The sequence below is a fragment of the Dama dama genome, chromosome 16 (genome assembly GCF_033118175.1).
Source record: "Dama dama isolate Ldn47 chromosome 16, ASM3311817v1, whole genome shotgun sequence".
Lineage (NCBI taxonomy): Eukaryota > Metazoa > Chordata > Mammalia > Artiodactyla > Cervidae > Dama > Dama dama.
In genome coordinates, this window is record NC_083696.1 from 40,403,385 (window position 1) to 40,429,696 (window position 26,312).

The 26,312-nt window shown below is 50.9% G+C and overlaps 1 protein-coding gene across 1 annotated transcript; it reads right to left on the bottom strand.

The window, feature by feature from the left end:
• Positions 1–8,404: 8,404 nt before the first annotated feature.
• On the bottom strand, positions 8,405–21,682 carry CHMP7 (charged multivesicular body protein 7). The gene is made up of 10 exons (XM_061163884.1): positions 21,316–21,682; positions 19,231–19,402; positions 13,632–13,817; positions 13,361–13,494; positions 12,126–12,174; positions 11,790–11,909; positions 11,406–11,504; positions 11,113–11,173; positions 10,186–10,365; positions 8,405–9,972 (listed from the first exon to the last, which is right to left on the bottom strand). Exons 1-10 carry the CDS (start codon positions 21,612–21,614, stop codon positions 9,920–9,922), a joined length of 1,353 nt encoding a protein of 450 aa, XP_061019867.1. The 5' UTR covers positions 21,615–21,682; the 3' UTR covers positions 8,405–9,919.
• Between the last annotated feature and the right edge of the window lie 4,630 nt (positions 21,683–26,312).

The window sequence follows — 26,312 nt, forward strand, 5'->3', positions numbered from 1 at the left end:
AAAACAAACTGGTTAATCTGCCAACTAAATTATATGCCAACAAACAAGTTAAAAATAATAGCTTGGGACTTCCCCGGCAGTCCAGTGATTAAGACTCTGCTCCCAGTGCAGGAAGCATGGGTTCCATCCCTGGTCTGTGATCAGGGAACTAAGATCTTGTGTGCTGCACAGTGTGGCCAAACAACAACAACAAAAAAATTATGGCTTAACCAAGTAGGCTTCAAGACTGGTTTCTGCAGCCCCTACCTATGTGGACAGGGTGCCACTGACCAGGGATAGACCTTGGGACGCTGGGGCTGCCTTTAGTCTAAAAGACTTCCAACAGGGATATGATTTGTGGCGCTAGATTCCTGGTTTCTTCTCTGTCCCTCACTAACAGGGTGATCTTACGAAAGTGACTCCCCTTCTAAGCCTCATCCTGGAACTCTGGTCTCTGAGGTTGATTCCCTCCAGAATTCTGACTATCATGCTTAGCCTGAGAGGGTTCCACCTTTACATTCACTCTCCTCATCATCCTTTCTCCATCACCACCATCCTTGCTGCCACTACAACCACCGTCAGGCAGGCCACCGCAGAGATGCAGCTAAAGCTGAGTGGTGCATCTTTGAACCCAGATAGGGAGCTCTGCACCGCTGGGCTGGACTCTGTCCTGTGTCACCTGCCCCATTTGCCTGATGTCAGAGAGGGATAAAGGACAGGAAAACTGAAGACAGCCAGGTCACCGCAGTGGCCACTAGAACAACCCTGGGAGGCCCCATGCTGCTGGTAGTGGAAGGGGCTGACCTGCTGAGGCCCAAGTGCAAGGTGGAGGAGGTGACGCACATGATGCCAAAGGCCACTGAGATGTCACATAAGTCCCCAAAGGGCTAGCTGCTGGCTGCTGGGTTGCCACTCCCAAGGTGTCACCAGCAGAGCCACCAGGAGAAATGGAGGACACTGGTGACCCTGGAGTGCGTGGAGGTGGTACAAGTGCAAGATGCTAGCGCACACCACGACGGTTCCCAGCAGCGAACAGGGGAGAAGTCAGAGGAGCTCTGCACCAATGCCAACGCCGCATAGCCGGCCTGCCTCACCCCTGCCCCTGCCCTCCGGACCAGGGCATCTGTCACCTCTGGTACCTCCATGAAGGCCTCCTGGCTAGGAGTTTTAGAGGTTTCCGCAGGGCTGAGATGAGGGACAAGGGTCAGGTCGTGAGGTCAGGATGGAGCAACCAGGATGTGTTCTGTCTCTCAATCGTGTCCGACACTTTGTGACCCCATAGACTGCAGCACGCCAGGCCTCCCTGTCCCTCACCATCTCCTGAAGTTTGCCAAGTTTTTGTCCACTGCTTCGGTAATGCCAGCCAGCCATCTCATCTTCTGAGATGCACCAGCCCCCTCCCTAAAATCAGCCAGGTCCTTCCCCCAATCCGCCCGGCTTCCTGCGGGGTCCTTCTCCCCGCGAAGAAGAGGTGCCCCAGGCAGAATCCTGCTGTGGGAGAAGGTCCCTGCACAGCGAAAAGAACAAGGCATCCCGGAATTTACACGGAGAAGGGAGCAGGGACGTCATGGTGGGTGACTACTGGTCTCCTCCCAACGTGGAGGGCGGTAGGCGCCAGTACCGGCGGCAACAGTGAGTAAGGGCCCAGACTCTGCGCCGCGGAACAATGTGGGAGCATCAGAGATGCGGGCGCAAGAAACGGCTGGAGAGGGAAGCGGTATCTGGGACAGGACAGGGGGAGCAGGGATCCAATCTTATTTGGCTTTCCGTTCTCCTCGGTCGCCTTCCCCCCGGGACCCTACGCCCGAGATCCGACTCGAGAGATTCCTGATTGACGACGATTCCTCGCGCCTGGTATGCAGCGTTGATAAAGATGCCCGCTCCGCTCCAGAGCCCAGGGCCCGGCACCCACCCGCCCACTTCCTCCGAAGCACAGGGCGCAGGAGTCGCTCTCACCTTCTTCCCCGGCGGCCCCGGGACCCCGAGCTGAGGTCCGTTCCGCCTGAGTCCCAGAAGTGCCAGAGGCGCTGGAGCTGCTGTCGCCGAGGGCGAACTGCTCGCAGTCCCCGTCCCTCCGCGCCCCCTCCGCGAGTCCCCGTCCCTCCGCGCCCCCTCCCCGAGTCCCCGCCCCTCCGCGCCCCCTCCGCGAGTCCCCGTCCCTCCGCGCCCCCTCCCCGAGTCCCCGCCCCTCCGCGCCCCCTCCCCGAGTCCCCGCCCCTCCGGCCCCCTCCCCGAGTCCCCGCCCCTCCCCGAGTCCCTACCCCTCCGTGCCGCCTCCCGAAGTTCCTCTCCCTCTGTGACCCCTCTCCGAGTGCCCCCCCCGAGTCCCTGCCCCTCCGCGCCCCCTCCCCGAGTCCCCGCCCCTCCGGCCCCCTCCCCGAGTCCCCGCCCCTCCGCGCCCCCTCCCCGAGTCCCCGCCCCTCCGGCCCCCTCCCCGAGTCCCCGCCCCTCCCCGAGTCCCTACCCCTCCGTGCCGCCTCCCGAAGTTCCTCTCCCTCTGTGACCCCTCTCCGAGTGCCCCCCCCGAGTACCCGCCCCTCCGCGCCCCCTCCCCGAGTCCCTACCCCTCCGTGCCGCCTCCCGGAGTTCCTGTCCCTCTGTGACCCCTCTCCGAGTGCCCCCCCGAGTCCCCGCCCCTCCGCGCCCCCTCCCCGAGTCCCCGCCCCTCCGCGCCCCCTCCCCGAGTCCCCGTCCCTCCGCGCCCCCTCCCCGAGTCCCCGCCCCTCCGGCCCCCTCCCCAAGTCCCCGCCCCTCCGCGCCCCCTCCCCGAGTCCCCGCCCCTCCGCGCCCCCTCCCCGAGTCCCCGCCCCTCCGCGCCCCCTCCGCGCCCCCTCCCCGAGTCCCCGTCCCTCCGCGCCCCCTCCCCGAGTCCCCGCCCCTCCGCGCCCCGTCCCCGAGTCCCCGCCCCTCCGGCCCCCTCCCCGAGTCCCCGCCCCTCCGCGCCCCCTCCCCGAGTCCCCGCCCCTCCGCGCCCCCTCCCCGAGTCCCCGCCCCTCCGCGCCCCCTCCCCGAGTCCCCGCCCCTCCGCGCCCCCTCCCCGAGTCCCCGCCCCTCCGCGCCCCCTCCCCGAGTCCCCGCCCCTCCCCGAGTCCCTACCCCTCCGTGCCGCCTCCCGAAGTTCCTCTCCCTCTGTGACCCCTCTCCGAGTGCCCCCCCCGAGTCCCCGCCCCTCCGCGCCCCCTCCCCGAGTCCCTACCCCTCCGTGCCGCCTCCCGGAGTTCCTGTCCCTCTGTGACCCCCCCCAGTGCCGCCCCTCCGCGCCCCTCCCCGTCTTCCCAAGTCCCAGCCCCTTCCCAGCCTCAGCAGTAGCCAACCGAGTTGAGACTGGACAAGTGCGACTCTGAGCAAGAACCCCGACTTTTAAGCCTTTTTTTTTTTTCATCTAGAAAGATTACCTCTTCCCACCATGGCCCCTCGCTGGACTCGGGAGGACCAGGAGAAATATTCTCTTTGGGACTAGGGAGGGGTCTGGGGAAGCCTGACGGCAGAGAACCCTATTGGCAGGCAGAGTCAGTGACAGAGCATTAGAACAGTTTGCCAAGGAAGCTCACCTCTTCCCTCGTCATCCTTTCATTAGTGACCAGGACAGTGCCTACAGCTCGCTTCTAATCCTGGAAATTGGTAAAGACAGCTGAGATTTGGGTCCATTCTAGAAAGGGCCCCACTCCCAGAAGCTCTGGTTCTCCTGGTAAACAAAAACAAATTCGGTTCTGGTTTCTGGAAGTTTCTTTTCCAGTCCTCTCCTATAATCAAAGAGAATTCTTCATAGAAAACTTGCAGAAAAACTGCAGTTTACTAGAAACAGCATGTCATATATGTGCGCTTCATAAATCTGGTAGGGTGATCAGAATCACAACTCTTGCCCTTGTTTGCATTAGAACAGAAAAAAAGTACCGTGATTGCATTATAATAGGAGCCAGAGTCCAAGATTGGGGATTTTCTTGCTGACTCAGCCACCCACTGCCCTGCAGATGCCTAATGCTGTACTAATCCTTCATTGTGCTAATATCTTGGAATTACCCTTTACCATAGGCTGAACATTTGTGTCTCCCCAAAGTTCATATGTTGAAATCCTAACCCCCAATGTAATGGCATTAGGAGGTAAGGCTTTTGGGAGCTGTAATCAGGCCCTAAGTGTGGAGCCCTCGTGAATGGAAATAGTACCTTTATAAGGAGATGCCAGACATTGGTCGCCCTTGTCATCTTTCCACCATGTAAGGATGTGAGATGAGGCCATTTGCAACCCAGAAGAGAGATGACCCTCACCAGAACCAGACCACGCTGGTACTCTGATATCCAACTTCCAGACTCCAGAACTATAAGAAATAAATTGCTACTGTGTGTAGTCACTCAGCCTGTGGCGTTTCTTATAGCAGCCTAAACTAAGACACACTTCCTCTGACTCTAAGTTCCTGGAAAGCAGGGGCCCAGTCTTAAACTTCCTTCTTGGACTGTCCGGGTGGTCCACTGGTTAAGAATCAACCTGCTGATGCAGGGACACGGGTTCGATCCCTTGTCCAGGAAAATCCCACATGCTGTGGAGCAGCTAAGCTCATGCACCACAACTACAGAGCCTTTGCTTAAGAGCTGTGCTCTGCAACAAGAGAACCAACACGAGAAGTCCGCACACTGCAACTACAGAGGAGCCCTCAATCGCTGCAACTGGAGAAAACCCGCACGCAGCAGTGAACACCCGGCACAGCCATCAATAAATACATAAAATTAAATTTTCTTCTTTCCTCCGCTGCTTTGTTAGTTCATATATCACAGGCACAAAAACCTGGATTTGTTCATTTTTAACTGTCCTGGGTTTAGAACTGCAGCACGATATTTTTGCCTGCCTGAATTCTCTTCCAACATGTGTAATCTAAATACGTTTCTATTATTCTTGGTTAGCCTATCATGTGATCACCCAGTAAGCCAGCCGACATTCATCACACATGCAGAGCAGTGGGAATCTACTAGCTGAGGTGTGATCCATGCTGCATTATGAGGTGGTGAAGAATCTGCCTGCCAGTGCAGGAGTCGCAGGAGTCATGGGTTCCATCCCTGGCTCGGGAAGATCCCTTGGAAGAGGAAATGGCAACCCACTCCAGTATTCTTGCCTAGAAAATCCCATGGACAGAGGAGCCTGGCGGGCTACAGACCACAGGGTCTCAAAAGAGTTGGATATGACTGAGTGACTAAAGAGCAGCAGGAGTTCATGACATGCTTTGGGGGTCCCTTGGGGAATGGTTGGTGTCATCTAATCACCCGCTGGTTATCTCATGAGGGCCCTGAGTCTGGGTCCTTCAGGAACTGGTGTGTAGCCCAGAGCTGTAATTTTTCTGCACCGTTGATGTGCCTGCTACAAAATACAAATAAAAAAGATTCAAGTTTGCCTATCAGCAAAGGAACCATCTGAAGACTGTCCTTGGTTTTCCTCAAAATAGGAAGCCGGTCAGCCAGTTAGGAGGCGGTTTTCTACCCGTAGAAGTCTGTGTAATCACAGCGCTGACAGCCAGAAGAAGCTGATCTGCCAGCTCAAAGCACAGACACAACTGACCACCAACCACCCACGTACCCAGCACCAACCACAGAAAGTACTTTGGAGTGATGTGGTTTGGACAGTCGGCCTTAGGAAGAGCCTAGTGTAACACAGAGAATAGCCTGGAAGTTAGCAGTCCTGAATTCCCCTGTGAACTCTATGCTTTGGGCCAGTTGCCTAAGCTTCCGTGTCCTCGTCTATGAAAACATGATTTCGCCTCCAATTGCTGAGGCTCCTTCAGAGTCTCATCCTTGGGTATCAGGTGCCTATTGTTTCTATGTAGGAGGATAAAAGGAACCCCACTTCTCCCAAAGAGTAGCTGCAACTTGAGTCAAAATGAGACGTTGGTAGAGAAAACAGTAAAATATTTCAAAAGAAAAGAGTGTTGCCAAACTCCCCCATCAACCCCAAGGCCAAGTTGCCTTTGGATTCCTTTTGCGTCAGCAGCTCTGCCAGTGGCCACATCCTTCTAAATGGCTCTTTTCCAATGGCCTTGATGACTTTCCAGCAGATTGAACCAGAACATCCTGATCTCTTTCTTGGGGTCTACTCAACCTTGGATGCTCTCTCCACCCTTCAGGCAACAGTTATTATCACATAAGCTTCACTCTTCCTGGGCCCTCCCACGACTGGGTGACCAACCTCAGAGCCCACCCAGCTGCAGGCCTCTGGCCGAGAGCTGCTTTCTGGGAGGCCCAGAAGGTTCTGAGGCTGCACCCCACCCCTTTCTTCCCAGCAACCCCCCCACCCCCACCCAACGCCCTCCACACACATCGATGTCCCCAGCTGGCAGGGACCAGGGACTCCCCAGACACTTTCCCAGGCATTTTCTGTGGCACTTCCCCAGTGCCCACGACAAGACAGCAAGGATTCAAGAGAAGGGAGAAGCAGACCACCCAAAGAGACCTTAAGAGAGTCAGAATTTCCAGAGTCACCTTGTCTGCTCCTCTTTACAGATAAGAAGTGAGAGGCCGGTTTCCAAAGCTACTAGTTAGTGGCTAAGGTGGAAATGACAACCCACTCCAGTATTCCTGCCTGGGGGAGGAATCCCATGGACAGAGGTGCCTGGCGGGCTACAATCCATGGGGTCGCAAAAGAGTCAGACACGACTGAACGACTGAGCGCTCACAAACAAGGTGAGAACTGGAAACAGATTTCCTGATGCCCAGGCAGGACCAGTCCCCACCTGATTCGTTACATTTTCTCAAGGTGATCTTGGTGGAATCACGGATAGATGATATTCCAAAACTCGTAGATTACTTGACGAGATTCTAAAAGCCCCAGGAAGTATTCAAGGGAAATGAGAACCTGGCTGTAGTCTCTTTAAATGAAGCCTCCCTGAGCCCTTAAGTCAATGCTGTGTGTCTGGACCCCACAGGGCAGTGTCTGAACCTGATTCATCTCCAGAGATGTGATTTCTCTCCACGCAGAGGGAAACTCACTAATCCCCTTAGTAAACTGAGTCAGCTCCAAGAGGAGAATCCTGAGGCCAGACCCAGGGCCCCCATGGGGATCCCACGCTGAAAATGCAGTCACCACCAGAGGGTGGCTTCCTGTCTTCAGTCTGATCCAGCCCAGACTCAAACCTCTTCTTTTAATTTGCTGTCCCATAGTGAAGAACCAAGCTGAAACATTGAAACCAGGACTCCTTAGCAGCTCAGGTCAACAGGAGAAAGTAACAGGAGAATGGATAAGAGGTTCATAGTCTGGGCACTTAACTTTTTGGGGAGGTGGAATGGGTTCCCTACTCCACCTCCACGCCAGAGAACCTGGCCCATCTTCACTGTGTGTGCAGTGTATCAGCTGTGTCCTACTCTGCGGCCCCATGGACGGTAGCCCTCCAGGCTCCTCTGTCCGAGATTTCTCAGACAAGAATACTAGAGTGGGTCGCCACTCTCCTCCTCCTGGGGATCTTCTCCACCCAGGGATCTTCACTCTATTCTGTTCCACCGGTCTCTGTTCCAGGCTGCTCGTGACTCCTTTTCCTGTCTGGCTCATCTGCCGACGTACCTGCTGCTGCGGAAGAACTTCCGTCTGTTCCAGCTCTGCTCTCAGGTTCAAAGCCTGTCTCCCCGCAAGGATGGCAAACCCCACAGTTGTAACCTGTGCTCAATAAACACTGGTGCCAGGCTAAAATATGGTCACACAGGCAGAGGAGAGAGCTGGGAAAAGAAGAGCGTACGGAAAATGATGGCACACTCTTCAATAAAGGAGGTCGTTGAATAATAGTGTCGGCCTGAGAGAGCGATAGGGTAGGCTGACCACTTTCACAGCAACACAGGAAACCTGCCTGGGAGCCAGTCACCTCCTGTGGCGCCAGTGTGTGTATGCTGGAGGGGAGGATGGGGAGCAGGAACAAGGCACTTGGACAACCTAAAGGACAGACATCGTGAACTTGTGGTTGCCGGGGCGGGGGAATGAGGGGTGGAAGGGATAGCCAGGGCGTTTGGGATGGACAGGTACATACTGCTATATTTAAAGTGCATAACCAACAAGGACCTACCTTCTGCATAGCACATGGAACGCTGCTAAACGTTATGTGGCAGCCTGGATCAGAGGGGAGTTTGGGGGAGAATGGATACTTGTATGTCTAAGGCTGAGTCCCTTTGCCGTTCAGCTGAAACTATCACATTGTTAATCCAGTATGGTGGTGGTGGTAGAGTTGCTAAGCTGTGTCTGACTCTTGTGCCCCCAAGGACTGTAGGCTGCCAGGCTCCTCTGTCCATGTGATTCTCCAGTCAAGAATACTGGAGTGGGTAGCCATTCCCTTCTCCAGAACTTCCCCACCCAGGGACGAGACCTGGGTCTCCTACACTGTAGGCAAATTTTTTACCAACTGAGCCACCAAGGAAGTCCATATACCCCAATACAAAATAAATAGTTCAAAGGAGAAAAAAATAAGAGAGAGAGGAAGACAAAGCGCTTGGGCTTTTTCTTTTAATTATTTACCAGATAAAAAAAGAAAAAATAGTGATTGTTTCTTTTTACCCCCAACATATCAGTTTCCCAAGGCCGAGTGGGAGAGAAATTTGTGGAACAGTGATCGTGCTCCTGGCCTGGAGCAGATGCCTCCCCTCGCTCTCCGCCACCCCCAGCGGGAGGGGCAGGGCCAGGGGCCAGGCAGGCGTCTGGGACCGCGTGCAGGGCAGCGGTGTGGCTGGTGTTCTGTCTTCTCCCTGCTGCCAGCACATGCAGACCCTCTCCTGCCTGTCCCCCCACCATCCTCCCCTATTTGTCAAAGGAAGTAGGAAGATGGGCCTCCAGGAGGCGGGGCTGGGTGCAGAGCAGGACCGGGGAAGCACAGAGCTGATGTGGCCAAGGCCACCGTCTTCTGCTTCTATTGCACATCCTGGCTCAGATGCCCTGCCCTGGGCATTGGGCCACAACATAAGATGCTTCTGAAATTCAAACAAAGAAACTGTGTTTCTCTGCCAGGCTCACAAAGGGGAGGTGAGTTGTTGTGTGGATTCTTCTGATTTGTGTTAAAGTTATATTTAAGTTATTCACCATGGGGGCAAGGCAAAGATACCTTTTTAAGAAAGCAGATGGGGTTCGGATTCCTGGGGCCCTATAGTCACCTGGGCTTCTCTCAAGTTCAAAAGACCCAGAGTAACCCTTTCTCCAGTCAGCAGATGTTCTTTTGCATAAGATGGAAGAGGCAGCTGTGTCCATCAACCCCAGGATACCCCCCTCCAACTGTCACGACTCTGAGCCACTTGGGGGTGACCTCTCTTTCTGAACACCTGGAGAATCTGACAACGGACCCCAGGGAGCCCCAGTGCGGGCAGGGCTCTTCCCCACTCCCCTCTCTCCCAGGCTTCTCCACAGGAGTAATGGGAAGGAATTGGCGTTTCCCCCCTTGTTTTACACTGTGCATTTCTCCTTTAAGTGGTAGCTGTTTGATTCTCCTCCTTCTCATTACCAGAGGGAACAGAGAGGGGCTGAGAGCTGTGTAACGGACCAACAGACAGAATAAACTCCTCTAAACACGGTGGGGGGTGGGGAGGGGCCATGAGGACAGACTCTGATTTGGCAAAGCTGCACAAAATCTTTCGCCTTCACTGGCCAGAAAGAAGCTGGTGGGGGAAGACAAACCTAACTGAGCCCATGGCAGGACTGCAGGCTATGAGAGACGACAGGGCACACACAGAACCGTATAAACTGTGGCACTAGAAAGCTGAGAAGGCAGGGCCGTGACCCCGGCTGGCAGCACACCTTGGGTGCACGCTTCCAGAAACTCTATCTGTCCCATGGTAAGTGGTGGCATCCAGATGCAGCAGCGGTTGTCCTTCCTCCTCTTCCCAACACATTCCGAGTTTCTCGTTTAAATAACTATGTACACACACACACATACACGCAAGCCTGGTCTCTCTCTGACGTGAGGGTTCTTCACTTGAGGGTCCTACAATGGCTTTAGAGAGTCGGTTCCAATTGTCTTTTTGGAGATTTCCTGCTTGGGACCAAATCTGCAGGGAGAAGAAATGGCTGAACTCTATGGCAGATCTCTGAGATGAAAGCACCCCAGTGTTTAAAGGACTGAGTCTTAATATAAATAAGGAGCCCAGGACCCCCTTCCCCCATTTGGTGCCCTGGCAGATGCAGCAAGAGTGCTGGGACTCATTAACCTTGAGCCTGAGGGTCATAAGCCCACCAGCCACCCTGGAAACACAGCTCCCTACCTCCCTCCGATAAGGACAATTTCTCAAGTTCAGCTTCAAGTTCGGCATCTGAGATCCTAGTGTTAGGCACACTGTTGATATAAAACGTCTCCTGGGGGTTGTCAGGCAGATTCGAAGGTTCTTTGGTGGTGTCCTGAAGCAGGATGTCCAACTCCTTCTCCAGTTCCTCACTGTCAAAGTCTGGAGAGAAAAGACGAAGTAAGGACACACAGCAGTCCAGGGAGGAAATGCGTTAATGATCAAGGACTGTGGACAGCAAACCCAGCTCAGCTTTACAAAAGATGCCCAGGTCTTCTTGAAGGATTATTAAAAGAAACTGTGTGCTGGGCTTCCCTGGTGGTCAAGTGGCTAAGAGTCTGCCTACCAATGTAGGGAACACAGGTTCAATCCCTCGTCCAGGAAGATCCCACAGGCCGTGGGCAATGAAGCCCACGCACCACAACTACTGAGCCCGCACTGCAGAGAGCCCGTGCTCCGGGACAGGAGACGCCCCACAGGAGGAGCCCGAACCCTGCAACTAGACAGAGCCCACGTGTAGCAACAAAGACTCAGCGCAGCCAGTCAATCAGTAAATCAGTTGTGTGAGCTGGGAGGTAGGGGGTACCTTCGAGCAGTTACTCTTTGTCCACACACAGAGCTAAGTCATTGAGGAGATGTATTTTGTTTACACCAAGGAACTGACCCTGCTTCTCCTTGCCCTTGGAAGACACCCAGGGAGTAAGGGGCCCTGGAGTGCCGAGGGGCTGGTCAACAGCCTGTCAAGGAGGAAAGCCCAATTCCTTCCCATTACTCCTGTGGAGAAGCCCTGGAGACGGGGGAGAGGCTCTGCCTGCACTAGGAGAACAGATCCTGACCAGACCTATGCCCGCACAGGAAGGCGAAGTCTGCTTAGAGAGGAAAGATGACAGAGTCATCTTGTCAACTCACCTAGGCCATTGGTTACCCCGCCAGCCAGTGTCTGGGAAACTTCATCCTGGGTGTCACAGAGCTGCAAGAGAAAAGTGCCAGGCCGTGAACTCTGAATGCATCTCTGGCAATCTCAGTCCCTGGGTTTCAATGCTTAGGGTTACAAAGTAGTGCTGCCCATCTGGGAATCGGGGAAAGCTTCCTCAAGCTCACAAGGCCAGCAGTTGGGGAAAGAAATAAGTATCAATACAACAAAGTCACTTCTGTCCTCAGAAGTGTCCAGTGTAGGGACGTGCCCTGCCCAACCCCCATACCTCCTGGATCTGATCCACAAGGCTCTCCGCCTTCTCCACTGTGACATCCTTCATGGAGAGTTTCAGTGCTCCCACCCCGGCCTGATAGGCATTGAAAACCTAAAGAGAAAGCAGTGGTCAGTGCAGATGAAGAGCACTGGGCAAAATACAGACCACACTGTTCCGTCTCCAGAAGACAGCTTTGGGTTTTTTTCTCCTTACCCATGCACGATTCACCCCATGTCAACTGAGCCCAAAACTTCCCAACAGGAAGGGCAAAGGCAGTCCCAACCATGTCCTGAAAGAACCCCAGCCTTCTCCAGACAGCAAAGCCTCAGTGGAAGGGAGGAGGGGCGGACACCGCGCAGAACTGGCCAAGCACTGGGGCGGAGGGGTGGTGGCTACCATCTGATCTGTCTGCGAGGCATAGATCCGGTCCAGGATGCCTTGAACTGTGTCCAGCTTGGCATGCAGGGCCTCGATGCGCTTCTCTGTCCGCTGCTTGGCCTTGAGAGACCTCAGGGCCTGGTGGGGCATGGAGACATGGTCAAGGCCAAACCAGGTAGGTCAAAGGGCCTGAGGAAGAGAGCCCTTCCCAGAAGGTAAGGCCCACCCCAGGTTTGTAAAGCAAGCCATCATGATGCCTGGGCCACCCAGACATTCTGCTCTAGCCTCGAGAAGGCTGCTCTCTGAACTGGGCTCCTCACAGATGGGGGTGAGGAGTGAGGAGAGAAAACTCACCAGCTGCTTCTTCCCTGCTCGGCATGCCCGGCGGGCTTCTTCTTTATACCTACAAACAAACGGACAGCTGAAGATGATGAGGCCATAGGAGGGGGGTGGCAGGATCCTCAAGTGTCCCCACAAGTAGCACTTTTGGTGAAGGTACTTTTCAAATCTGAAGAGCAAATTCATTTCATCCAGTGGCCAGAAAAATGATGCCCAACTGCCCATGGCCAAACCCCTGTAGCAGGTTATGAGCTGGGAGGGGGGGTCTGCATGTGGGGAAGGCAAACGACCAAGGAAAAGTTATTTCAATTCATAGAGAGGGAAAACAGGTCAACAAAGTGCCTTAAAGAGACTGCCATCCTGGGGGCCAGCAGGTAGGGTGTGACAGATTGCCACCCTGGGGGCCAGCAGGTAGGGTGTGCCAAGTTGCTCCAGTCATGTCTGATTCTTTGTGACCGCACAGACTATAACCTGCCCGGCTCCTCTGTCCATGGGATTTTCCCAGGCAAGAACACTGGAGTGGGTTGCCATGCTCCCCCGTCAGGGGATCTTCCCGACCCAGGGATCAAACCCGAGTCTCTTATGTCTCCTGCATTGGTAGGCAGATTCTTTACCACTAGCACCACCTGGAAAGCCAGCAGGCAGGGAGTGACTTCCTAACACCTCCAATGACCTTGGCATTCCCACAAGGTGGGGATTCTCCCGCTGTAAGAGGGTGCGAACAAGCACATTCTAATTCCGCGTCTATATGTCCTACTTTTCGGGGAAGTGCTTATGTGTCTTCAGCAGAGATGTCTTGCGTGGTCATTGGAGGGGAAGGGCAGAGGTCCCTCACCAAGACCCCCAGAAGGATGTATATACCTGGCTCGTTCACTACTACTGGGCTGGCTAAAGAGTTCATTCGGGTTTTTCTGTAAGGTCTTACAAAAAAACCCGAATGAACTCTTTGGCCAACTCAACGTATCCCCAAGATAAGGCTTGGCTCGGTAAACACTGGTTAAATGGATGATGGCTTGGAAGAACATAAACACAGTGCTAACAGCTGCACTTGTAGGGGGAAGAATTCATTTTGTGCTCCTTTGTGATAATTGGTGCTTTCTGTGACTGTTGCACTGAGCAGTTAGTACTTTCCTAATCAGCAAACTATATCCTTAATTCTTCTTTTTAAAGAGCCCATGGTCGCCAGTGCTTTGCCGGCTCTGAGGGTCAGCCAGGGTGGGGTCGGGGGCACTCAGCTTAGGGGGAGTTACCTCTCGGCTTCCTGGGACAAGGACTCCACCTTGCGGGACAGCAGCTGTTCACTCTGCATCAGCTGGTAGACCCCCACATCCACGTCATTGACAGGCGAGACCTTGGCGTGGGGCCCTCGGGCAAACTTCACGATCTGAAGGGACAGGGACAGATTACTGCTGCTCTGACCCCACATGCTGAGAAACCGCTGGGCAGGGGTGCTGGCGGCGATGTCAGCACACAGGGGACAAGGTCTCGGGGGGGTGAGGGGAGAGGGACGCGTTCCCGTACCTTCTCCCCATTCTGCTCCAGCACCGTGACCCGCTTCTCCTTCTGCAGCTGCAGCAACACCAGGTAGAAGGTCCTCTCATCTGGACAGGAGCCCGCACACAGGGTGCTGAGCTCCGACAGGGCCACCACGGGGTGCGAGGAGAGCGGGGAGCTCTGATACAGACGGTACACCTCCTCAGCCTTCTCCTGCAGGGGAAGTGCAAAGTGCCTGTGGGGAGGATCGCTGCCCCCAGAAGCCTAAGAGCCTGGAGCTTCAGATCCATGATCACGCGAGGTTAAGGGCAGGGGCACACCCAACCTGTCCTCAGCTTTGGAAAAGGAAAAAGGATTCATATTTTTTTAAACCTCAGAGGAATGTCTGGTGAACATGGGTGAAGTGAGGTACATGATATGTTGGGAGCCAACTCTGGGCTTGCCCTTCCATTTGGGACTCAGTGTTCCTACATCTCCCTTGCCTATGGTCCCCCAAGGAGAGAATGAGGCAGTGTGGTGTGGTGGCCTGGCCACGGATGAAGAGCCAAGGCTGGTGGTCAGGCCAGCCTGTCTGATCCTGGACCAGTCAGCCTCACTGGTCCTTAGCAAGCTGTAGAAGGTGAATGGAGATGATGTCCGAACTCCCTGCCAGTCCTGGTCTCTCCACTTTTGTGGCAAATGGCAATCCTGCAAACCAGAATAGTACTGAGTCTAGAAAGAGCCTCAAGAGGGAAGTATGGGATGGGATTTTTGCAAAAACTTAGGCATTTTTAGACTTAGATGAGAAGTCTAAGAAATATAGGTTCTAAGAAACAATGCCACTGTCTTCCTCCTTCATGGAAATTACTCTTTGGTCTTCTGCAAATAAGAAATACGTACTGAAGTATGCACAGGATGCTATGAAAATACAGAGAAGGACTACCCAGGAATTCAGCAATTGCTCAGAAAAACATGGTTGTTGAGCAGAATCCCACAGGTAAGTCATTAGGTAATGGTGGGAAGGTCATCTCAGGAAGAGGAACAGTCACGAGCAGCAGCATGAAGGTCTAAGTCTTCTTTACCACATATACAAAAATACCTACTACATTATTAACATTTAAATTGAGGAAATGAAAGCATAAAATATTTGAAGAAAATGCTTAAAAAAAATCTTATTAACCTTTGAAGTAGAGGGTTATGTCTTTCTAAGCAAGAGCAGAAATTCAGTAGCTGAAAAGGAAAATTGAAACATCTATAGAAATATAAAAACTTTTACATGGTAAAAGACATCAAAAGTAAAGATGAAAACAAGAAACTGAGAGACAATATTAAATTCTTAATACTAAATATATCTTATATATGTATGTGTATATATATATATATATATATATATATATATGAAAGTGTAGCTGCTCTGTCATGTCCAGTTCTTTGCAACCCCATGGACGGACTGTAGCCAGCCAGGCTCCTCTGTCCGTGGGATTCTCTAGGCAAGAAAGTGGAGCGAGTTGCCATGCCTTCCTGCAGGGGATCTTCCCAACCCAGGGATCAAACCTGGGTCTCCCATGCAGACTACAGTCCATGGGGTCGCAAAGAGTTGGACGTGACTGAGTGACTAAGCATACACACACACACACACACATTTATTATCCTTAATAAATAGAAAACTCCTACCAATAATAAAAGACAAAGAATCCAAAATAAAAACAGGCAAAGGCTATAAAGAGGCAATTCACAGAAGAGAATATGTAAATAGCCAGTGGATAGGGGAAAAGATGCTCAAATTCCAAAAAGGAAGTATTTTTATTCATTGAACTGACAAAATTTAAAAGACTGATGTTATCCAGTGCCAGCAAGGATGTGAGGAGACTGGGTACATTAATATAATCTTCATGAAAGTATAAATTAGTACAAACTTTTGAAAAGTAGTTTGGTAATTTCTGTTAAAACTTAAAATGTGCATATACATTTCTAGAAAAGTGAAAAGCACACATGTAGGCACAAGGCTGTCGAAGAAGTATTTCTTTGTAACAGAGAGAAACTGGAATGACTTAAATATCCATTTGTGTAGTAACTATTGGATAAATTGTGGCATGTCCATAGATTATTATGCAGCCATCCAAAAGAATGAAGTAGATCTGTATCATGTAGGGACCTAGAAGGGTGCTCATGATATATTAAGGTGGGGGGAAAGAAGCTGATTGTAGACTAATAGGTAAAATAAGGTAACATTTCTAGAAAAAAATGTATATACATATGTATGTATATGGGCTTCCCTGGTGGTTCAGTGGTGAAGAATCCACCTGCCAATGCAGAAGACACAGGTTCCATCCCTGTGTTGGGAAGATCCCCTGGAAATGGCCACCCACTCCAGTATTTTTGCCTGGAGAATCCCACGGACAGAGGAGCCTGGTGGGCTACAGTCTATGAGGTCACCAAGAGTCAGACATGATAGAGCAACCGAACAACAACAAATTACGTATGTGTATATTGAAATATTTACTGACTCTCTACTATGTACCAGGCACTGTTCCCAGGGCCCATGAAACTTCTCCCTTCTGGTGGGGGAGAAAGATAAAATACAAGTAAATAAGATTTTCAGGAAGTACTAAATGCTAACAAGAAGATAAAATGGAAAGTAACATAATAAGGTCAATAAGAAGGGATGTGTGCTTCTGCAAACAGAACTGGGAAGGGAATGTACCCAAAGAGGTGGAGATGGGATGAACAGAAAGGAAACTTTATTTGTACAATTTCTTCAAATCACAAAATCTATGGGCAATTTTTACCGTTTTGTATTTTTTTCAAGTAAGATTAAAACTTGCTGACTGCTTTCTGCGTTTAGACTTGGGAAAGTCAATTTACCTCAGAAACAGGCTTTCTTTGTTTTATAAAAATATCCAGATAAGACCCTTTATTTTCACACATGAAAACAAGTCTCCTTCCCAGGAGAAAACCATGTATCTGAAGTCACCATATATTTGATAGCAGATGTCATCGAATGAGATTAAGCGTCAAAGTGTTCTGTGCAGTGATGTAAGCTGAGTACAGATTTAACTTAACAGTCCATGCCCCTGAAGAGCCAGATTTATTTATCTACCTAAAGAGGATTAAACTACTTTGCTGTCAAAAATTGTTGGTTCTTAGATTTCGGTGATTCCACTCCCATTTACACACATCTCTGCCTTCGCTCTCAAAACACTGAGTCCAAAACCACATCTGTGAGGATAAATGGATGGACCTCCCTTTGCTCCAGGATGAAGCATACCTGAGGTAAAAGGCCATAGGGAGGGACAGAGCTGGCCCAGAACAACTCCAACCACCAAGCAGTTTCTGCCTGTCCCTGGCTGAGCCCTGGAGCTGGGAGGGAGTGCAGTGCAGAGGGGGAGAGGCGTTTTCCTGAAGGAAATCATGCTGCTTAGTCAAAAATCGCAGGGGACACTGAGAGCAGGTAGGTTTTGGAGACTTGATCCCCAGGCTGAGGTGGCAAGGAGGAGGGCTGTCTGTCGAGGTGAGGAGAAACTGGAGCTTCTCATGGGCTGGGGGTTGGGGGCTGTGATCTGGCCCCAGCTGTGTGGAATCATCCAGGGCTCTGAGGCCAGACTTCAAGTGATTATGTCATTCAAATGTTAATCACTCAGTTGTGTCTGATTCTTTGCAACCCATGGACTACAATCCGCTAGGCTCCTCTGTCCATGGAGTTCTCCAGGCAAGAATACTGGAGTGGGTAGCCATTCTCTTCTCCAGGGGGTCTTCTCAACCCAGGGAGCGAACCCAGGTCTCCTGCATTGCAAGTAGATTCTTTACCACTGAGGCACCAGGGAAGGTTGGGCTTGGTGAGTTTCAAAAATAACCACAGTCTGCAAGTCTACTTTATAGACACTGTGTTCAGTCAACTTTATAAACACACACACACACACACACACACACACATATATACACACTTAAGGTTACTGTAACCTTGCCCGCCGCAGTCAGGGGGAGCGGTGGGGGTGACACAGGTCTGCCCTGGGTTAAAGAGTAGGTGGAGGGCTTCCCTGGGGGTCCAGGGATTGAGAATCTGCTTTGCACCGCAGGGGACATGGCTTCCATCCCTCATCAGGGAAGGTCTCACAAGCCACGGAACAACCAAGCCCGTGCCACCACTACTGAGCCCACGTGCTTGGGGTCTGTGCTCCACAGAAGGAGAAGCCACCACAATTCAAAGCCCGTGCACCAGAACTAGAGAAGAGCCCCTGCTGCCTGCAACTAGATAGAGCCCTCTTGCAGCCACGAAGATCCAGCACAGCCAAAAATAAAATAAAAATAATCTTAAAAAGAAAAAAGTGTGTGGGGAAGTAAAGATGTGGGGACAGCAAAGCTTGTCTGAGAAGGGGAGATAGAGCAGTGACCAGTCAGGGCCCCAGGTCCCACAAGGAGTCATCCTGAGATGGGAAGGCTGGGGTGGGTTTATAGGCTGAAGAAGGAGAGCATGACAGAGCGGGAAGGAATACACAGATCGGGAGGGTCACTGATGCCACGAAGGGCAGGGACAGACTTGAGCACATAGGGGACAGAGGAAGGACACTTCACCCTCTGAGCCTGGGGAGGAAGCAGGGCTGAGAGGAGGTCAAATTGGGAGCGGGAAGACAGACAGCTGAAGGCGAGACTAAAGGGATTCTGTTCTCAGTGCAGTATCTGCAGAGAACATGAAGCGTGTGGCGGGACGGTGGGGACAAGAACACGAGGCAGCAGAGTGGCTCCGAGGGCCCTCCTAAAGCTGAGGACCTTGAAAGGGGCCCCACTCCTGGTGATAGAGCAATTTTTTCTGGCAGAAATGAAGGACCATGGGGCTGATCTAAGGGCTGACTGATTTGCTGATGTCCCCGGTATGGCCCGAGAGAGCTGCGCAGGAGCCAAGGGTGTAGATGAGAGAAGCAGTCAAGCATCAGCTGCATGCTCTGGGCTTCGAACAGAAGGCAGGCCAGGAGGAAGCTGAGTGACCAGAAGAGCATGAAAGGAAAAGAGCCTGGCGGTTTCTTTGATAGTGGTGAGTGAGTGACAGGAAGGACATCTGGGCCGAGTCTGCTGATCTGTTGTTGCTGTTTAGTCACTCAGTTGTGCCCAACTCTTTTTCAACCCACGGACTGTAGGAACCCATGGACTTTTTTTGACCCAGGCTCCTCTGTCCATGGGATTTCCCAGGCAAGAATACTGGAGTGGTTTGCCATCTCCTTCTCCAGGGGATCTTCCCCATCCTGGGATCGAACCCGTATCTCCTGCACTGGCAGGCGAGTTCTTTACCACCAAGCCACCAGGGAAGCCCAGTCTACTGATTTAGGGAGGGCAAAGCTGAAAGAGGAAATGGCAACCAAGTTTTCTCAACTTTAGTTTATCATTAATCCCTACAAATATAGAAATTACTCAGCTGTGTGTAACTGACAATTTCTAGATAGAGGCTCAGCCTTGAAATGTACAAGTCCAACCAACAACTCATTGCTACAAAGTAGAGCAAAAGGAAGGTCAGATAAACTCAGTTATCAGCTCTGTCAACCCGTTAAAAAAGATCCGTTCTTTTTCTAATGATTTACCCAAGCCACCCAAGAAACGTGGAGGGTCCTGTCATCAACCCAGATGACACCCAGACCTCTCACTCCTGATCACCCACCTTAAGAAGCTCCACAGCCACGAGGACCTCCTCAGCAGGAACCTTATGATCCCCTAGCATGTTGGAAAGAGTCCACTTGAGAGGCTTCAGCAGGAAGACTCCAACCCCCCAGGAGATCCAGCTGCTGTCTACACTGGCCATGAAGTCGGACTCTCGCTGCAGCTCCCCTCGACTGCCGGTAAAGAAAGAAAAGGGCAGGTGGTAGGCTTTACTGCAATGGCCCCACCTCCCTCCTCAGCCCAAAGAGGAATGTGATCGTCATCTTCATAAGCACCATTTACCAGGCACCTTCATGTCAGCTACTGTGAGCATCGCTGTTTACACTCCAGCTCCAAGCCTCACAGCAATTTCTGGCAAGAGAAAACTGAGGGACTGAGAAGATGACAGAGGCCAAAGCTAAATTATAATTTGGCTCCAAAATGCAAGCTCTCTGATAAGGCTCCAGAGACACAGGAGGCCATAGGGCCTGTGTTGAGACTTCTCTCGACGAACGGAGCTCAAAATAATAATAGATTAGTGTCAAGGGCAAGATATGAGGATGAAGACAAAGCAGTTCAGAGAAAGGGTTTTCTGCTAGTCCTAAGCTTGGGTGGAGAAGCATTTCATAGTCCTAGTAATAAGTAGCTAAATTTACTGAATGCTTCCCATGGGCCAGTCACTATGCTAAGGGGTGCTAAGGAGTATTTCTTCAAATACACAAAATAAATCTAAGTACAATCACGTTTTATAACTGGTCAAACTGAGGCTTATGGAGAGATACATATTTTTCCCTCGGTCACATAATTTAGCATATGGTAGAGCCAGGATTTGCACCCAGGCCATCTGGCCCTCAATCAAAGCTGTTAACTACTCTGCTATGCTGCTTCTATGGAAATATGTCTCCCTCAGAAACTCTTCAGGTCCCAGACCCTGTCAAACATCAGGAGACATCAGTGGGGTGCCAGCAGTCAGGAGAGGAGAAATAGAGGTACTACAGGTCTCTGGGTAGGAAGTGGGAGAGGATGGTCCTGTTGTAATAAGGAAGCTCAGATTCTTTCTGTCCCTCACTGACTTTTTCAGCTACTGTCTACTCTGTGCCCCATGTGGTGCATGAATGGAAACTGTCCTAGAAAGAAGTTCCAGAAATGGCTTGCCCCATCAATGTCAGTCAAGGGAAGGGGACTGGGAGGGAGGAAGATCTCTTAATTGGGAAGAGGGTTGAGCTAAAAGCAACATATCAAAGTTGACTTTCTTCAGTCTCCCACGAAGTCACTGTGCTAGAGAGACCACTCAGGATATGACATATACAACATGAGTGCAAATGCTTAAGACTTAGAGGACCCCAGGTCCAGCCCTGCCATAACCTCTAACCATCTGTGTAACCCCCAGTAAGTTGCTCCATCTCTCTCAGACTCAGCTTCTTCTGTCTGAGAGGATAATTCTGTCACCGCAGGACTGCTGAGGGAGCCAGAAGAAATGGTGTACGCAAAATGCCTGCACACAGCAAAGTGCTGTACATCTGTTAGATGCTCACGCTACCAGCCTCAGGAACCTAGTAAAACCCTGCACCTGTCGCACACGTAGCACCTACAGGACCTTCAAGGATCACCAAGATACTCAGTCATGACCTCCGCTCTAAACAGCCTGTGCCAAGGACAAGCCAAGACAGGCCAGACACAATACCTGTGCCGGGGGGCTGTTGGTAAGGTCCCTACACACCTCTCCCCGACCACTACTTTCTTCTTAGCTCCGCCCTTCCTTAGTTCGATAAATCCTGTCTCGCAGACCTTCTGTTGTGGGGTTATTCAAATTTGGAAGCCCCTACATAACGGGATTCCAGTCCAGATCACTGTCACCTCCGCCAGGCTGGCTTCTCCTCCTACCGTCTGGATCGCATCTACTCAGGCTATCCTGGCCCCTCAGTTTCCTGCATACCCCACCTCCCATTCCCTCCAAACACCCCTAACCTGGCCTCCTGCGCCCACTGAGCAAACACACACGGCTCCTGGAAGCCAGACCCGAGCCTGGGCGCGGCGCGCCCGGGAGCACGGCCTGGGTCGCCGCCCGCGGGGAGCCGCCCCGCCCCCCGGCCGGGCCCGCCCTCACCGCAGCAGGTCCTGCAGCACGGTGGCCAGCCCCAGCGGGACGCTGCCCTTGCGTTGAAAGGCCTCCTGCAAGTCCCGCAGGCGCAGGCGCACCGCCCCCTGGCGGCGGCTGTGGCTCAGCACCAACGGCGCCCAGAAGCCCATCTTGCTGTCCCAGTCGGTGCTGTTCACCTCGCGACTCCTCTTGAAGGCGGAGAACAGGAAGGACATGCGCTCCTCATCCTCCTCCCACTCGGGGGGCAGTAGGCCCGCCGGGTCTCCCCCGGCCGGGGCCTCGGCCTCCCGTTCCGGGGACCACATCGGAACCCCAGCCCCGCCAAGGAACCGAACACAAGCCTGGCCCTAGTCCCCTTCCGCCCTGGTTCCCTCCCGGCTTCCGTTCCTGGGCCACCTCCTCCTGTCATTACGTCATCACCGCGTGAAATAAGTCTCGCACGTCCTCATGGCGCATGCGTTTCTCTACCTGGCCTGCGCCAGGAGGCGAGATAATGACCCTATTTTCTAAGAAGCTCAGAGCGCTTGCGCCGACCCCTCCTCCCGCAGCCTTTGTGCGGAAAGAAGGACGTAGCGCGTGCGCGGCGGGTTAGGTGAGCGTCGCGCCCCCTGGAGAGTCATAGAGTTTCGTCGAGCGTTGTAGAGAGGCGAGCGATTGTGCCCCAAACTTGTGGTGGTTTCAAGTACTAGGACTCGAGAGTGTCGCTAAGGGGCCTAATGGCACCAGGATCGCCGCGTGGATCACTGTTCATCGCTACTTGACCAGGCGGTCTTACTTCGGACATTTAAACTTCCAAGTTAGCCTTCGTTTACAGTAACGTCAGCGGATGAACAAAACTGTCACTCAAGGTCTGTGACAATGTACACACCGATTTTCAGGAATCCACACGCTTCTACTTTTCTTGCTCCCCACGTTCTACCCTGGAGTGCCCCCTCTGTTTCCTTCTCAGAATCGGCATCCTTTAAGATCGAGCCCAATTCTAATCTTCCTTGAGAGACTTGCCTGGCGGTCCAGTGGTTAACACTCCCGGCTTGCACTGTAGGAGGCATGGGTTTGATGCCTAAGTAGGGCAGCGAAGATCCCACAAGCCTGTGGCGAGGACCCCAAACAAACAAATAACAGCAACAAAACCTTTCTTGAAACCAGTTCAGACTGCATGATTGTTGATCTCTTTTTCTGGAGTGGACGGTTTAGCATTTACCAGTCTGTGTCCTGATCCCCGCGGCCAGGTGCAATTTCCTTAAATATCTAGGAATAGTGGTGCATAGTGGTGCCATAGAAATGTTTCATAAACTGAAAGATGCATAACTTGACTCTTGCCCTTCTAATATCTTAGAATATTGTTAGAGTCTCAAAAAAAAGAAAAAAAACCTCATGAGTAAAGAATATGTCTGGTGTCTTAAGAATCAGTTTTCTTTTTAACCAAACCATTTAAAAGGCAAAAGGAGTTTCTTTAATGGAACCAGGTAACAATCATCAGAGTTGAATGTAAACGTGGCCTCTGCCCCTCACTAGCTGTGTGACCTTGATTAAATACCTAAACTTTCTGAGCTGCTTTTGTAAAATTATATTTCCTAATAGGGTTGTTGGAAGGAAATGTTATGTAAAATAACTGGCACATAATGTAGTGGGTGTTATCACTGAGTGGCAGGCTGTTTAGTAGTTGGGACCCAGTTTAAGGAAGAATTTTAATAAGCATTTTGAAGGAGGAGAAGGGATATGATTGGTTACATGAATGAATGTGTCCACTGATATTAAGACATTATGTTATATTCTCCCAAGAACGTTCACAGTCAATATCTCATTTAATGCTCATAGCAACTGACAAAAATTTTCCTTGACCACAGGTGGTTCTGAAGCCTCTTCTTAACTATACTTTGCCAACCTTGGCCCATAAAGATGTAAACAAAGACTAACAGCTTCTGGCAGCTGAAAGCATATTCACAGGATGACCCTAGACACCTCTTAAAGTGCCTACCTGAGAACACTCAAGGTTGTCAAAAAATTTACTGTTTGTTTCCATCCAACACCTGAGACAGGGCCTCTGTCTCTTGGCCTCTGCAGGAGGGGAGGAATCTTACTCTGATAAGCCCTAGTTAGCAAACCCATATGAGTTTTACAGGGATCAACCTCCTTTTGTGGGTTTTTTTTTTTTTATAATTTCTCACTGCCCTAACCCTGCTGAGACACCCTCATCCTCTTACCCATTTCCTCGTTCTCCCTTTAAAGAGCCCCATCACCTCTGTACAAATGAAAGTTGAGTTCAGCTCACCCTGGACTCTTTTCCTATTGTAATAGTATATTACTGATTAAAATCTGTCCTGACCACTTTAACTAGTGTCTGGCTTTATAAACAAAGAACAAATTTGGATCCAACCCTGTGAGATGTGTTGGTACTTCTTCCATTTTACAGAAGGGAAAGTTGTATCATGACTACTTTGAGTCTGGTGGAAAACATTCCAGAAAAGAATAGTATATAATGTGAGTTGTACCCCTGAGAAACACATTTCAGCTATGCTGTCATACCCTATAAAACGACCCGTTGGTCTATGTCATGAAAGAGTCCAGGTTATTCTTTCTACCCTAGTCCCTGAGTCTGATAAAATAGGCCTGCTCCTAACCATTTTCCTTGGTGGTCAGATGGTAAAGAATCCGCCTGCAGTGCAGGAGATGTGGGTTTGATCCCTGGGTTGGGAAGATCCCCTGGAGGAGGACATGGAAACCCACTCCAGGACTCTGGCCTGGAGAATCCCCATGGACAGAGGAGTCCGTGGGGTTGCAAAGAGTCAGACACGACTGAGCGACCAAGCACCGACACCACCTAAGCATTTTCAGGAGAGCAGAGTTATGGCCACCTGTGTCTCGAAAGCATCACTGAGTTCCTACACCTCTGGGTGCATAGTTCTCTGCTTCCACCTTTTGGAGATTGGAAGAGCTACTGGGAGTAGTGGAAATGGAAAGAAAGCTCTGCTGATCCTGAGAGGGGTGATTGGATACACAGCACACTTTCACACTGCTGAGTTTTCAGGCCCCACACTCTTCCTCTGCTCTGTGGGACTGACTATTTTTCACCCTGTTGTTGTTGTTTGGGGCTTCCCACATAGCTCAGTCAGTAAAGAATCTGCCTGCAAATGCAGGAGACCTGGGTTCGATTCCTGGGTCCGGAAGATCCCCTGGAGAAGGAAATGGCAATCCACTCCAGTGTTCTTGCCTGGAAAATCCCATGGACAGAGGAGCCTGGCAGGTTTAGTCACTCCATCATGTCCAATCTTTTGCGACCCCATGGACTGTAGCCTGTCAAGCTTCTCTGTCCATGGGATTCTCCTGGCAAGAATACTGGAGTGGGTTGCCATGCTTTCCTCCAGGGGATCTTCCCGGACAAGGGATCGAGCTCACATCTCCAGCATTGCAGGTGAATTCTTTAACACCGGGCCACTGGGAAAGCCCAACATGAAAGCATATATTTGTATATTTAATCTGATGGACTGCAGCTCTAAAAGTTGCCAAATCTGTACCCTTAGGAACATACAACACACCCTGATACATATTCAGCCAGAGGCCGATTATAGGCAACAAAGGGAGCATTAGTAGGCAAAACAGAAAAAAAGACTCCTACAGCCCCATCAGCACCATCCTCCAAGCCCTATCTCCTGTCTCCAGAACTTTCCTGCTACTTCTCCATACAAAAGAATTCAGTGAAGGGTACTTAAGAGGGAATAATATGCTATGATAGTGTATGTTGGCTCTGCATTCATTCAAAAGTAATGACTGAGAACCAGCTATATTTCCCGTATACATACTAAATTGTATAAATTTATTTATATTTTAAAATTTTTATGGACACACAGACATAGTGAACAGACTAGGGTATACAAAGGGGGAAGGAGAGGATGGGACGGATTGGGAGAGCGGAGTTAAACATTGCCATCACCATATGGAAAATAGACAGCGGTGGGGAGTCGCTATATGTCTCAGGGAGCTTAAATTCCACGCTCTGTGACAACCTAGAGGGGCGGGATTGGGGGTGGGAGGGAGCTTCAAAGGGGAGGGGACACATGTATACCTATGGCTAATTCCTGTTGATATATGCAGAAACCAATACAATATTGTAAAGCAATTATTCTCCAATTAAAAATAAATAAATTAAATTTTATTGGAGAATAGTTGACGTACAGTTTCATGTAATTTCGGGTGTGCAGCAGGGTGAGTCAGGTATGCATGTACATATATCCACTCCTTTTTTAGATTCTTTTCCCATATAGGCCATTACAGAGTGCTGAGTACAGTGTTCTGTGCTATACACTAGGTTCTTATTGGTTATTTTATATATAGTAGTGTCTGTATGTCCAGCCCAATCTCACAATTTATCCCTACCCCCTATAAATTTTATTATGATTATTCTTACTATTTACTTATTTATTTTTGGTCGCACTGGGTCTTGGTTGCTGCGCACAGGCTTTTACTAGCTGTGGAGGCAGGGACAGCTCACAGCAGGGCAGAGCACAACCTTGCATGGTTGCAGGGCCCAGGCTCTGGGCACCCAGGCTTCGGTAGCTGCCCCGTGCGGGCTCAGTAGTCGGCTGCTGGGCTCCGGAGCACCGGCCCAATGGTTGTGGGATCTTCCTGTATCCAGGAGTGAACCCATGTCTCCTCCATTGGCAGGCGAATTCTTTACCACTGAGCCAAGTAAATGAATAGTTAGATCTTTTCCTAAAAATGTCTTACGGGATATTGTCTTTAAAAATCGCTAAAATATTTTAAGGTTAAAAAATGAGGTTGAAACATTAAAAATGTAGATCTAAAACCAGAATACTGCAATTCATTATTTTTAGGATATTTTGATATTTGGTTAACTATATATTTTTCCAACTTTCATACTTGGATATAAAAATTTTAGAAAATGTATAATGATAAAAATTGATTCTGACTCTATTCAGAGAATGCTTTATTCTGCTTAGTATTTTTAGATTTTTATTTTGATGTTTACTAGAAAAAGGTTTCCT

Coding starts and splice junctions, on each gene's coding strand:
- CHMP7 (XM_061163884.1), bottom strand. CDS start 21,614: ATGTGGTCCCCGGAACGGGAGGCCGAGGCCCCGGCCGGGGGAGACCCG. Junction 19,403..21,315: donor GTGCTGCAGGACCTGCTGCG/GTGAGGGCGGGC, acceptor CTTTACCGGCAG/TCGAGGGGAGCTGCAGCGAG. Junction 12,175..13,360: donor TTGTCCCAGGAAGCCGAGAG/GTAACTCCCCCT, acceptor GTTTGTTTGTAG/GTATAAAGAAGAAGCCCGCC.